This window comes from Myodes glareolus, chromosome 22, assembly GCF_982192425.1.
Source record: "Myodes glareolus chromosome 22, mMyoGla1.1, whole genome shotgun sequence".
In the NCBI taxonomy this organism is placed as follows: domain Eukaryota; kingdom Metazoa; phylum Chordata; class Mammalia; order Rodentia; family Cricetidae; genus Myodes; species Myodes glareolus.
The window spans coordinates 48,742,308-48,757,184 of NC_142047.1; the positions used below are offsets into that span (position 1 = coordinate 48,742,308).

General features: G+C 48.4%; 1 protein-coding gene and 1 long non-coding RNA gene across 2 annotated transcripts in view; one reads left to right on the top strand and one right to left on the bottom strand.

The window, feature by feature from the left end:
- Hsdl1 (hydroxysteroid dehydrogenase like 1) overlaps positions 1–14,877 on the bottom strand; it is a 20,230-nt gene continuing 5,353 nt past the window's right edge. The window contains exons 3-6 of the mRNA XM_087900463.1: positions 8,095–8,320; positions 6,837–7,282; positions 6,449–6,676; positions 1–2,143 (exon numbers count right to left, since the gene is read on the bottom strand). Of these exons, the coding sequence (XP_087756589.1) occupies positions 2,045–2,143; positions 6,449–6,676; positions 6,837–7,282; positions 8,095–8,320 (999 nt within the window). The 3' untranslated portion in view covers positions 1–2,044. The remainder of the gene's footprint in view (positions 2,144–6,448; positions 6,677–6,836; positions 7,283–8,094; positions 8,321–14,877) is intronic.
- Positions 2,139–9,747, top strand: LOC146890178 (uncharacterized). The gene is made up of 2 exons (XR_014999051.2): positions 2,139–4,019; positions 6,822–9,747. It is a non-coding gene; the product is annotated as an uncharacterized LOC146890178 (long non-coding RNA).

The following is a 14,877-nucleotide window of genomic DNA, read 5'->3' on the forward strand; positions in this document are numbered from 1 at the left end:
TTCTGAAGGAAACAGTGATGCTTTTAATGGTACATTTCAATTCACAGGGTAAGTTACAAAGGTTCAAGTTCAGAGCTCCTCCTTCCTTGGCTCAAACAAACAAACAACCCACCATGTCCACAGTGAGAAGAGTAACTCTCAGCGAAGGGGCCGAGTATGAAAGCTAGGAAACCTAAGGATGCCTGGTTTGGTCTTCTGCTGGCGCCACGGATCACTGTGCTGAGTCTGCACCTGTTCTAGCTGAGTCCTGCTGAGGGGCATCACTACAGTCATAGCAAGAGCTGTGCGCTGTACCTGACAAGTCTGTATACTGGACCACAGGACCTCACACAGAACTGACAGTGTGTTTGTGGTTTCACTATGTGGTCCATGATGGCCTTGAACTCCTGAGTCTCCTGCCCCACTCCCCACCCCCATGGGATCATGATTGGTGATGTTTCAAGCGGAGTTGCTGTTGCTTATCACGTATTCGCCCAAGTTTCGTTAGTACGACAGAAGCTTCCAACCACTGGTCTCCTGCCATTATCTCCAAGTGTGGGGTTCTGCACATGTTTTGAAGACATAATTGAGGACAGAAAGAGTTTCAATCTTCTGGATCTGAGGCACAGCTAGAAATGCCGCAGGGGATGTCGTGGGCAAAGCGCATATTCAACATAAAAGCGCACAGGGCCTACAGATGATGGAATGTCACCTAAAACAATTCCACACAAGTCCCAGCATCTCACCCATTTTCATATCCAGGCACAGCATCAGCACCACAATACTAAGCGCCACATCCCTCCACTCTGCACACGATGCCACGACCTACGGATTCCCAAGTGCCAGCTGTAAAACGCTTATAAGTGGTTGGTTTTATAAGACCAAATTTAACACAGTAAGATTCAATGCTCACCCATATTGTGGGGGTTTGTGTAAATTATCTTCACACCAATAAAAGCATTCCCTATAATGTACACATTCATTACACAGGCCAAAAATGAGTTTCTAACACCATTTCCACGATACCACATAACACACACAAAAGTTGCTCCTATTTTAACCACTAGTCTACAAACACTTGATTTTATCAACAGTGCTCCTCGGATGAAATTGGGTTACACAGAAAAGTGTATGAAAACCAGCTATAAGCAGTTACAACATGGATGTACTGAGAAATCACTCCTTAGCCACAATTTTTACCTTAGAAATCAAGACAACCCATTATGTATCCCAATCTAAAAATGAAACCCTCCCATAGAGTTAGACAAAAACCAGCAAAGGAAGCAGCATCAAACATGGTTAAGCCCACGACAGAACTGGGCAGGCTTTTACCACGTGAAAAGGAGTAACCTGGACCTTTAATATGGTAAGGCTCCCCATTACCTCGTCCTGACAAAGACTCTATTAAAGACATATCAACAACATTGCTCAGACACACATAGCGCACAGTACACACATCGTTCTAGGGGAACTGTAGGGAAAGGCAGCGTGCACACACATGCCCCCACACGGAGCTATGTGGTGTGACACACACATCTACTGCTAATACCACCTGCGCTCACAGTTCACAGTTAGAAAATAACACTTTTCTGTTGCCTTCCTGATGAACATTATTATATATTTTCTTTTGAGATATCCCTGGCTGACCTGAAACTCACTATATAGCCCAGACAAATTCACAGAGATCCACCTGTCTCCACCTCCCGAGTGCTGAGACTAAAGGCATGAGCCGCCATGCCCAGAGTGATGAACATTTGAATGCCAATACTATAATCACCTATAAGAGGAAACCAGGTGATTTCCATTACAGGAGCTGGCCAGTCACATTCTAAGTGCTAGGGAAGCCTTTGTTCTGTTCTGTTCTTAGGCTTCGTGACTACATGCCCTGGGCCACGCATGTGGTCCCTGAGGTTTTTCTCACAGACTGAAAGTCGGCCTCGTGAAAGATGGTAACACACTAGGTACTCAGGAAGAGACGATACGCAGGTGAACTACATGTGTTTTCCAAATGCCGGAATACTGCAGGTTACTGTGGCTTGGCCCAGCTTCTCCGGAGCGTCCAGATTCAGGCTTGGCAAGATAAGGTCTCTTTCCGTAGGGAGCGGTTGAGAAGGTTTGCTCCCCACACCCAGAGCCACTCAGGCATATACTGTGCGAAAAGAAACTACAAATGAAAGAGAGAGACATGGTTAGAATCCTACACCATCAAAGCTGAAGAAACAAGGGTACAGATCAGTGTGGGATCTAGCCCTGTTAACAGACATCTAGTGACTGCACTAAACAACAGAGTCTGAGCCCCTTCCATACTGAGGTTTGCTTCTGCGCAGGGTAGTCACCACGATTCAGTCAAGGCAGCACAAGGAAAAGATGCCCCATCATGATGCCCACCATCAGTGCCCACTCCCTTTCTGCATGCTCCTGGGAACATATGTCCTAAGTAAATCATTCTAAATCCAAGAGAAGCTACAGCTGTACCACCCTGAACAGGATTTCATCTACATTCAAGGAGATGAAAGGAGTCTTACGGGGGTCCCTTGGGAGGCCCTGGGAATGGCTCACACAAAACCATGGCCTCTGAGACAGGTGAGACCCTGGGAGCCGGGGGACTCGTTTTGCGTGTTTCAGTGTTTACTTAGTGGGAAGGGAGCTAAGCAGAGTCAACCAGAGAACAGTGCTCCAGTAGGCCAGTCAAGTGCTGACTCCCTCGGCAGCCGTCTGCAGGAGCGAAGAGAAGAGGAGGAGTGATGAACTTTATGCTCAGGGACCAGACAGCAAGCACTGGAGCTTCTAAGGCACACTCCTGAGTCAGGATGCCTTCAAAATGCCCTGGCCTTCCACTTTAGCTGTACTTAATGATGAAAGCTAAACATGCACAGAGTATCCTTGTCCATCACTTTAACCTCTCTAACCTTACACTCAGCATGGACCAACCCTGGATGCGTATGTACAGCCTTCCTGAATAAACTCCTTCACCCTTTGTTATGGGAGACATTGCTCCAGAGACGATGCCTAGACTCTTCTCGCCCTCTGCAGGTCCATCTTTATCCACTCCTGCATCTTGGCTGCACTGCTTTGGGCTTTGCACTCACATGATTAGACAGGGAAGGACTGAACCACTCTGAGCTGGGGTGGTGACAGTCCCCAAATGAAGTAAGAGTTTGGGAAGCAGAGGTACACAGGAAGGGACTTCAGGCTCTTAAAACTCTTTAGCCTTTGAGTCATATCAGAGGTGCTGACCCATCCAAGTTTAAGAAAGCAGTGCTCCTGAGGTAGCAAAAAAACTATGGTGGCCCTCAAAGTGATGAAGTTCAGAAAGACACTGGAAGGCACTGACAGTGACCATGCACATTCAGGTACGCACATCAGTAGTGACGACACAGGTATCCACCTTCCTTTCCAAACTGAGACAGGCAGGTGGGAGGGCTTTGGAGGCAAGCAGGGCTGGAGACTGCACGCCAGGAGCTCTGCCTTCCAACCCAAGTTCTCCCAGTGGCAGAGCTGCTGGGAATCGGGTGCACTAGTGCCACTGAGGAAGGGTCTTGTCCGTCTCCACCTGGCTTCTCTCAGTCATCCTCATCTCGGCTAGACCTCCTTCCTCCTTTGTCCTGCCATGCTGAGACTCTCGCCTAGTTCTCCTTATATGCTCTCTCTATGGCGTTACTGAACACTGCCAACCTACAAACCTGTCTCCAGCAGAAGTCCCTCACCTGGACGCCCACCTGTGTAGCTGCCACCTCAGCTTCTCTGCAGAAGTCCCCAGGACCCTGGCAACCAACTGTGCACAGGTCCCACTAGCTTCCGTCATGCCTGATGACCTCGTCTCCAGCAGCCACCCATCTGGACCAGAGTGGCACCAACGCTTCCTCCCCTCCTGTTCGATCTATCACTGTGTTACACATCTCCAGGCGGGACACACCGCTAACGTGCTGTTCACCGCTTGAGCAGAGATCCACCATGCACGTCTGCTATCCACTTCCTCCTCCCAGCAACGAACAAATGCAGAACACCATTCTCACTAAACACACAGGAGGCCAACTGGGGTGAGACACTGTTCCATTCGTATGACAAATCCCCAATCTATTCCTTAGAGCTAAAGAATGACAGGGGGTGGAAATCTTCATAAAACTGAACCCTTTGTGACCCTGGGAAATTGCATTCAGAGGAAGCAATAACTACAAGGGAAAAGTCACAGACAGAGCCAATAGAGAAGTACAGTGTGGTCAAGACAGCACTGGATGAATATCTGTGCTGTAAAACAGAAACAGGCTGGCTGGAGAGATGGTCCAGTGGTTAAGAGAGCTGGCTGCTCTTCAAGAAGACTGGAGTTCAGTTCCCAGCAAACATCAGACAGCTCCCAACTACCCAGAACTCCAGCTCCACGGGACCTGACACTCTCTCTTATGACCTCTGTGGGCACTGCAATCATGTGCACATACCCAGAGAAACATACATAAACACATAAAATTAGAATTTCAAGATGCTTTAAAAGAGCATCACCCTAAAACTTAGGGGGGGAAAGACAAAAAAAAAACAGATTGGCAAGGTTGAAAACTTAAAGTTTTAACAGCTCTGTACAGAAAACTACTCTGGGCACTAAATAGCTTCATAGACTCTCTTGGCAGAAAATACATTAAAGTACATTTAAAAATACATAGAATTTAGGGCCCCATGCTTGCTAAGCAAGCACTCAAGCACTGAGCAACATCCTTAGTTTGTGTTTTCTCTCTCTCTCTCTCTCTCTCTCTCTCTCTCTCTCTCTCTCTCTCTCTCTCTAACTTTAAACTTTTTCTATTTTGAGACAAGGTCTTGATAAGTTGCCCAGGCTGGCCTTGAAGTCACTCTACAGTTCAGGCAGGCTTTAGGCAGGCTTTGCAATCCTTCTGCTGCAGCCTCCAACGCAGCCGGGATTATCAGCCTTCACCTAGGTGAAGAATACATTCTAGAGTTCATTAACGTGGACCAGATCCACCTGCCATTAAGATGCTGGTGTTTCCTACATGGTCAAAATATCTCATCATCATTTGTGCTCGTGGCTGCATCTCCAAGACAACTTCAAGGCCTTGAAGCCACTCTTCACGCTTTGTTTTTGTTTTGAGAAAGAAAAGGTCTCACTACACAGGCCAGACTGACCCTAAGTTGAGATCCTCCTGCCTACTGAAGAGATGGCTGGGCTACCATTTCTATCTTTAAACTACTTTTCAGGTTTCTTTGCTCAGTTCTTGAGAAATATAGACTCAGAAAGAGCTACTAAGACAGCATTTTAGATAAACCTATAGTTCTGAGCCTTTAGACGAATATAAGAATTATCTGCTGATTTGCTCACATGTATTCTGTCATAGTAAACTAAATTATCTTGATGGGCAGTAGCCCCCAAAGTATTTAACTCATAATCAAAAATGCTCAGTAAAATCTAAATCTAGTAACACCTATTTCTAGTCCAGATAATAAGAAACAAATTACTATAAATCTTTAGTTACTGCCCCTTGTGATTAAAATCGTTATTTTAAATATTTCATAAAGTTCAAATATTTTTCTTTTTTTTCCTTTTTTGGTTTTTCAAGACAGGGCTTCTCTGTGTAACAGCTCTGGTTATTCTAGAACTCACTTTGTAAACCAGGCTGGCTTTGATCTCACCTGCCTCTGCCTCCTAAGTGCTGAGATTAAAGGCATGAGCCACCACACCTGACAGAAGCTCATATATTTCAAAATAATATTTTTAATTACACTGGTGTGTGTGTGTGTGTGTGTGTGTGTGTGTGTGTGTGTGTGTGTGTGTGTAGAGCTCTGAGGACACCTTGTGGGAAGCAGAGCTCTCCTTCCACCACGTGGGTCTCGGAAATCAAACTTAGGTCATCAGGCCTGGTGGCAAGCACCTTAAGCTGCTGAATCATCTGGCTGGCCCCCAAATACTCTTAAGATATTTGTTTTGTCCAGGCAGTGATGGTGTATGCAGAGGCAGGTGGATCTCTGTGAGTCTGAGGTCAGCCTTGTCTACAAGAGCTAATTCCAGGACAGCTAGGGCTGTTACACAGAGAAACCCTGTCTCTAAAAATTAAAAAGATCTTTGTTTTGTCTCAACAACAACAACAACAAAATCTTAGGAAACAGTCTATGTTTCCTGAGTAAACAAATCCAGGAGTACATGGAGATTTACTTGGCATGATGGAGATACACTCACGGCCCTACCTTAGGGCTTCCTGAACTGGACTGCGCACACAGCACTTCCCCTTCAGGCATCACCAACACCTCTGCACTGAAACCCTATTCAAGCACCCAGTATCCTCACATTCCCCCACGCACCAAAGCAGCCTATATCATGTTTTGGGGGAAAATGAGAAAATTTGAAAATCGTTACAATAATCCCCAGACATGAGCATCTAGCGCTGTAAGCACCATCACTGAGAATGTGAGGTATAAGTGGGGATTCCCAACCCTCGGTCCCTGGCACAGCTCACAGGCACGGGGCTACCTGAATAGAGTGGGACCAGTAGCCTGTGGTCCTTTTCGAAATGCCCAGGGTCGACACCGCGTGCTGAGCATACACTCTTGGCGAAGGTGCCAGCCATGGGCATCTGTGCAGGAAGCTGCCAGGCGTGGTCACACTGGTGGTCACGTGGAAGGGGATCAGACTCTGCACGAAGATCCCTTTAGAGGCGTACTCATACTGCAGGGCTCGGCTGAAGTGGTCCAGATAGGCCTGGGGGCGGGGGCAGAAGGGAAGACTTTGAATCTAGAAGGACCTTGAAAGAAAACCCAGGAGCAAAAGACTTGCCTATTCCCGTCTCAGGGAAAACGGCCAGCACAAGCAAAGGGGAGCTGACTGCTCCCTGACCATCCCACAGGAAGAAGAGCCTGACCTTGGATGCAGAAAAGGCCGCCAGCTGTGGTGTGGGCTTGCAGCAGGAGCCAGAAGACACTGTGACGATGGCGCCCTTCTTTCTCTCCACCATTCCCGGAAGCACTATGTGGACCATCAGGCTTGCAGCCGCAATGTTCACATTCACAATGTCCCAGAGCGTGTCCTCAGGAATCTGGGTGAAATACTGGGGATAGGGGTAGAATGCATCCATGTCATTCACCAGGATGCCAATGTCTCTGTCTCTCAGGGCTTCTCGGATTGGAGCATAAATCTCTCGGCCTCTGCTGAAGTCCGCCACCATAACAACTGTCTCCACCCTGTAGGTGTCAGCTATGTGCTTGGCCACAGCCTGCAGCTTCTCTTCTTCCTGGCCAATCAGGATCATGTTGAGTCCCCGGCTTGCTAACTCCTCAGCATAGGCCTTCCCAATGCCATCTGTGGCCCCTGTAAGGCAAGGCAGGAGGCATGAGCGTGTTAAAGCATGGTATCCTTACAGAGAACCAGAACTGCTCACGGTTGATCTCATCAGAGAAAATCGTACACTAGGGGGAAATGCATAACATCTGTCAGTAAAGGACTACGCTAAACTGGTAAGGTGAACCATAATGCTAAAGATCCTCAGGCACGAACTAGCCAGAGGCTCAGTGCTTGCTGCTAAGCCTGATGACCTGAGTTCAAACTCCAGGACCCACATGGTGGAAGGAGAGAACTGATTCCCAAAAGTTGTTCCCAGGCCTTTACACGTACACATGGCGCACGCATGCACACATGCACACACACACGCACACGAATGCATGCACTCATGCACTCACTCCAAGCTACCCTGGCACAGACCAGAACTGCTCACACTCAGCCCGCTGGAGTAGGATACTGTGAAATCTGCTTCCAGTCTCACCCCTGGCTTGCTTAGGTGTCAGGATGAGCTTTCTGGGACACGGAAATACATCACAATGCAATTCAAAACAGATAAAGCATTTCTGAGAGCTTTGACAACCCCAAAGGACAATTTCAAAACAGACAGCAGAAAAGACATGTGAGAGGTGGGAATGGGGGGCTGGGGAACAGGAGCTGGAGTAATGAGGGGGATGCCTTGGAGGATAGGGCTCCCTGAAGTGAAGTGGGAAGAAGGGAAGAGCACAGAACAAGGTCTCAGCAGGAGGCAGAAGCCTCCACTTAAATTCTGTAGCTGCCTGCTGGAAACACTGACTTAAAATACAACCCAAAGAGAAAGACCACTGGAGCTGAGATCAAGTTACCACTGATGACAGCCCATCTTCCATACTGCTTGATGAGGTCGGGCCTGCTCCCCAGGCGAGGGATGAAGTGCAGCCTGATCAGGCTGTAGAAGTCACAGATGACCGTGATGCTCTTTCTGGCTGTGTACCAGGCTCCCACCAAGGCCAGGGCTTCCATATAGCAATTGCAAGACCTGGCGATCTCCCTGTACAAGAGGTAGAAGCTGTCAACAGCAGCCATGGCAACCTGCAAGAACAAGAAGAGAGAGCTGCATTTTGTGGACTTCCTCGGGAGCAACAAAACTCCTGAGGGCACGCAACCTGAGACTGTTACAGCATGACCTCACTGTCTAACACCTGTGGCTTAGGAAGTGCTGGCCTTCCAAGAGATTATTCAACAGAACTACTCAGCTATGGAATTCCTCCCAAAATCCCAACTCCGAGCTACAAGCAGTCTGAACAAAGAGAAACATGAGTGTCCTACTTCGGAGCTGCAGGAGGCACAATTATCACTGATGGCAGCTGGAAAGTGTCCAGCTTCCCAGGCAGTAAGTACAGAGGACCTACTACCTCAACAGTGACAAGTAGAATAAACACAAGTAGTGACAGAATGTGACCTTGGTCCCCAAAATCATGCATATTAAATAAAAGGAGCACCCCTAAAACACGAGATGACGATGCCCTCCTGCAACAGCAGAGCAAGCCCCCCAACCCCCACTGCCAGCCCATTACTAACTTGGTTTGCTGGTATTTTCTCTCCTGGCCTCTAGGTTTGAGAAAGTCGCACACACCTCTTCTAGGTGTGTGCATAGCAAACACTAAAGGGCAGACACGTCCCAAGTATTGTGTTAAGGATCCAAGGCAGAGGCAGGCATTTAACAATTAAAATGCAAGCTCATCTGGATATCTTAACCTACGAGCAGAGGGGACCCTGGAGAGGTGGACAAAGGCCAGGCACGGTCTTGATGGCATGACCAAGGGCTGTGTTCCATCCTGGATCAGGGCAGAGGAGCCACTGCAGTCAGATCCAGTGCACACTAGGTGGCCAGAAGAGCCTGAAGGCTCACATGCATAGTAAGACAGCGGAGGCTATGCACAGGCAACTCAATTTTAAATACCACCCCCTCTCCCTCAAAAAAGAAAACATAAAGCTTGTGGGAATGACTTCTGGAAGGAAATCCATTTAGAGTGAGAGGTGGGGAGTCCTGGAAACAGTCAACACAGTGGCAAAAATGGCACAAGTCTTGGGGAAGGAGTGGGTGCCCTCTGTGTCTCCTGTGATGTAATTTGCGATCTATCAAGTTTTGCCAAGGGAAAAATGAAACAAGCTAACCACCAAGCAGGAGCCTGGGAGCACACGGCCTCCCAAGGCACAGGGCTGCATGAAGAGAAAACTGAGCAGCAGCCAGACAGAAGACAAGCAGCAGCTCCTGCGGAGGCCCTGACCACACAGCGCACGCTCCCCAGTAAGTTCCACATTTCCACCATGTGGTAGAAATCAAGCTGACGTCACAGTATGTTTTGAAAGCTATTCTCAACCTGTATAGTGGTGTGGACACGTAATTTGGGAGGCTGAGGATGGAGGAGTCCCAGTTTGAGGCGAAAAAGCTGGGCTATTTAAATAGTAAGACCTTGCTCCAAAAAAATAAAAAATGAGAAAAAAATCAGCCCCCAGCTGAACTAACTGGTGGTATATGCCTTTAATCCCAACATTGGGGAGGCAGAGGTAGGTGGCTCTATGTGAGTTCAAAGCCAGCCTGGTTTACATAGTAAGTTCTAGACCAGCCAGGGCTAAACAGAGACTGCTTTAAAAAAAAAAAATCAACTACTGGAGAGGCTAAAGTGGGAAGATAGAAGTTCAAAGTCAGCCTGGAACTTAATGAAAAAATATCTAAGGATGGGGCGGGGTGGAAGTGTTATTCAGTGGCTTATCCAACATGAAGTCCTGACTACAAGCACCAGCACCGCAAAGAAAGGGAGGAAGAAAAAAATAGAGGGAGAGAAAACAGAGGGGAGGGGGATGAAGGGATGGAGCTACTGCCCCTCTGCCCAGCTTTCCCAAGACTCTGAACACCACTACAGCAAATCCAGCAGAAGGTGCCTGACCTCAGGGGTTTCTGCTCTCCTCACTGTCAGCCCCAGTCTTCTCTTAGCTTCTTGCTACCAGCTCTGCCCTTAAAGGCAGCTGCGAAGGGGAAAGGAAGCCAACAACAAACAAACAAACCCCAGGCTCAGCTGGGAACACTTTATGCAAAACTAAGATCAATGCTTTCAAAACAAAGCATAACTAAAGAGTGTGTGCCTGGGGACAGTCCCCTGGCCTTGGAGGCAGTGGAGAGGGCATTCCTTCCTTGTCCTGACTCTTTTCTTCTTAGGGACACAGCACCAGATAGGACAAAATTCCATCCAGGTGAGCTGGGGGATCAACGGCAATCTAGACTGCTTAAGAGCACCTGCCTATGGTCTGAGCACCTGCCTGTGGAAGGGTCACCCTCTCTCTCTCCAGACCCTTCCTCAGTCCCCGACAACACCCGCTTGAATTTTCCACACCACAACAGCCAGCCCGTGTAGCCCACGCCCAAAGTCTGGTAGATTCTGGTTGGCCTGCTTGAACCCAGGTGCCCAACACTTTCTCACTGCTGGCAGAAGTAGCAAGGAAGGAGAGGGGCTTAAAGGAGGGGGATGGTTTGGGAGGCTCGGTAGGATTCTCCATTTTCCCCTTGGAGACCCTTCCCCTGCTTGCCACTGTCATGAACTGCTGAGATCATGGCCCCACCAACTATGAGGTGTTCCTTAGAAACAGGCACTGACAGCCCTGGTGTGCTGGAGTCTTGACATAAGAAACACCATGCAATCATTCCTCCCAGCCAGACCAGGGTGAGACATGACCACAGCCACCAAACTCACAGAAGCCTGATGTAGTCAAACACCAGATGGTTTATGAATAAAGCACGAAGCCATCAAAAGACCTACACTGGCAGTTACTGGCCTGCGTGTGTATGGGGGCGGGTCTCATACAGGAAAGTGCACATGGAAAACAAAGCCATTCAAATAGGGCTGAAAAACGGCAACTCAATGTTCCAGACCAAAGCTAATTTCAGAAATAAATCTAGGAGTGCCCTACGCCTGGAGACCCACAGAAAGTTAACTGACCATCAGTGAGGCAGGGCATTTGCAGGTCTGCTGAGGGAGGAGGCGAAAACAGAGCATGCATAGGACACTTCTAATAGATGAGTAAGATCCCTAGGACAAAAAGAGAATGCTGTCTAGCAGTCCCCACTCCAGCCACAGTCCTGGGGCATGACTGGGCATCCCCACGTATCCTTACACAGGGCAGGAAAGTCAGAAGCGGTGAGTAACATGACCACAGTCTTCACAGGGTCACAGTCAAGACCCATGAAGGACTCTGGGAGGTAGCAAGGGCAAGGACAATCTTCTCTGGGTTCTCCAAAAGGACCCTTCTGGGGACTGTGACTTCGGTGTGGTGAGGTGGACTTTAGTCTCTACCCGCAGAACTAGTAATAATCATGTTACAGAAGGAAGTATGGTGGACACAGGGACAGATGCCAGGAAAAAGGGATGGGCAGGCAGACAATGCACTGTCAGTCCCTCAGCCATAACCATAGTGCTCTCGGGAAGCAAGTCCTTTGCTCTTGGACTGAAGGGTGACCCTGCAGGCTGGGAAGGACTGACAAGGCCTCCTTACCCTCTGCAGCCAGAGGCTGCGCTCTTCGTCTGGCTCTGGTGTGTCCACTGGGTCTGCCTTTACACAGAACCCTAAGCCCTGTTTAGCCTTCTTAGCCAGCTCGTATTCACTCTCCGTCCTTGGTTCAAATCCCCAGTCATCAGGAAGTTGAGGAGCAACCTCCTCCAGCCTGAGGACCCCTCCTCTCCTGCTGCTCTGTCTCTAACACAGTATTTATCTCACTTGTCTCTGACTCTGCAACTGGAGCTCAGGCCTCCAGAGGTCAGGAGCTATGTCCTAAACCAACTCCTCCATAATTAGAAGGGGGTGGGGCTGGGCATGGCGGCACATTTCTTTAATCTCAGAACTCAAGAGGCAGAGGCAAGTGGATATCTATGAGTTCAAGGGCATCCTGGTTCACAAATGAGAACATGTCTCAAAAAAAAAAATTGGAAAAGAAACTAGAAAACGCATTCCAAAGTATAAAACCTACTATGCACAGTCTGAAGGAAAACAAAACACCTACTCTGTGACAAGCCCAACAAAGGCAGCATCCAATAAATTCCAAGACACCCAAGCTTCCTTCTTGTCCCCTCTTCTACACTGAAGAGCACATCCTCCCAAAAGATGGGGTTTCTCTCTTTCTTTTTCTTTATTTTTGAGGCGCAGGCTGCTTTGATCTTACCCCAGCATCAAGAATGCTGGCATCACAGCTTATACCCCAAACCTGCTACTCTGGCTCTCTTTGTAAAGAGCTGCCAGCTTTCTGGTCTGAAACACTTCACGGCGCTGCTGAGTGCCACCTGTCTGAGTGGCTCCCGAGGAGTGCCCCAATGTCCCGAACTGACCTGCGTCCTCCACCTCCGGAGATTCTTCCACCGGCTGAGGTCACAGCTTTGCTGTAGGTCATGTCATGCCCACATACAATTCCTGTCCATGCTACCAGCCTGGGGTCACCCCTCAAATTCTTAAGAACCTCTCTTGGGCACTGGTGCAGGCATTCACGAAGGGGCATGCCACACAGTGGAACTGCTGGGCCACAAGGCCCTCGAGGGTTCCACTCTCCCTTGCCAAGAGACAGGCGTGACTCACCTGTCTCACAGGTGGGTGTGCAAACTGCCTCCTCTGTGCCACCTGCAGGAACGCCCAAGAGTTCACCCTCCAACAACAGGGTGTGTAGCAGTGGTTAGCAGGGGGCCAAGGCTCTTGCGAGCCATATGTGTTCCCGCCACCTCTCAATCTCCGAAATGCCTATTCCCGTCTGCCCCCTTCCTTCGATGTTGTCTCTTTCTCTCAGAAAGACAAGAATTCTTGACAGACTCTAGACACGCACTCTCTCTGCTAGTTCTTGCTCGCATAGTTAAGTCTTCGTTTCCAAGCTCCTTCCTTTGCCAGCCGTGTTCACGGCATTTGACTTCCCGCCGCAACTCTGGCAGAGGTCTCCTCACAGTATTTTCTAGAAGCTATTCTGATTTAACTCTGCGATCCTCGATTTTGTAATGGTGGAAACCAGTTTTCACGCATCCTCTGTAGGGCTCCACAGCACCACAATGCTGTGCATACAATATTGCCTTAGCAAATACAATATTGCCTTAGTAAACACAATATTGCCTTAGTAAATCCCTTTAGAGACTGTTGGTGCCAGAGCTCCAGTTTCACTCTTTGAAGAGGAAAAAAAAATCTCAAAAAACTTCGCATCAGCATCTGGCAAATTCTCTTACAGATCAGTGACATTTTGGGAGTTCCTTATCTTCTTCGGTCTGTTCTTGATCACTGACTGAACCAGCAGTGAGACTGAGGGAAAAGAACAGCAACAGAGAACCCAGAACCCGGGACTCTTACCCGAGATCCAGGTCTCTACTTAGGCACCAGGAATTAAGGCAACAGCAACCCACTCCTAGACACTCATCCAAAATAACTGAATTTTTTTTTTTTTTGCTTGCACTCAAATTCTGTAAAGAGGGTCCCTGCCAGCCTGACTCACACTAGCCAAAAACTGAAACTGCCAAAATGCCCATCGAGTAATGACCACAGTGGGGCCCAACCATAATACAGTGGGGTATGACTGAGCGCTAAAGAGGACCAGGGCATGAGTACACGCTGTGCCATGAAAACATGAGGCCGAGGGTCAGAAGCCAGACACAGCACATGTATAAAACATGTTTGCAATTGGGAAACCCACAGACATAGAAAACAGATCAGGAACCCAATCTGGGGGCAAGATGGGCTCAATCTGCAGCTGATGGGGTGGAATGTCTTTTGGAGGTGGTGGGAATTATCTGGAATTAGGGATGACAACTGCCTAGCACTGTAAATATGCTACAAAGCGCTACGTTGCACGTTTCAAAAATGGCTAAAATGATGAATTTTGATATGTAAATTTTACCTCCAAAAAAAAAAAATCCACTGGGAACTGGGAGTTGGCTCAGCAGGTTGTTTGCCGGGCAAGCCTGACGACCTGCGCTGAGATCCCCAGCTGTATGTAAGAGTAGACAACTGTAGAACCAATTTGTAACCCCAGTACTGGGAAGGAAAAAATAAACAAGAGAGTCATGGAGGCCAGCCAGTCTAGCCTAAAGGAAACGTTGGGTTCAGTGAAAGACATTTTCTCAAAAAATAAGGCGGAGAGTAATAGGCACTAACCTGTGGCTTTCACACGCACATGAGTGAGCAGCACACACACTCCACTAATAAAGTAGCGTTGAACTCTGCGCTTCTGAAATATTCCCGAAATGACTAGGATCACTGAAAAAGAGATCCTGCCCTTGGAGATTAAGTTACACCACAACACCTGTCCTCTGGCCGTCACCTGTGAAAGGGGGCTAACCCTTCCCAGCTGCAATGAGAATTAGAGGAGGTGATGAATAAAAAGCACTTAAAACAGAGCCTTTCGCAACCGCTCAATAAACCGTAGCCATTAGCCAGGATTATTATTCAGGGTTCGATGTTAGCTACCGCTATTTGTACTGATCCGACTTTGTGAAAATGCTTCTAAGTGCGTTATCCCTACGGCCTCACTTTATGCCCTCCTTAGATCTCACAGGCAATACTACACACGAGGAAAAGGACGCAGTCACATCCCAGGATGTCAGCGCTAAGACCTGAGACTCAGGCGCGGC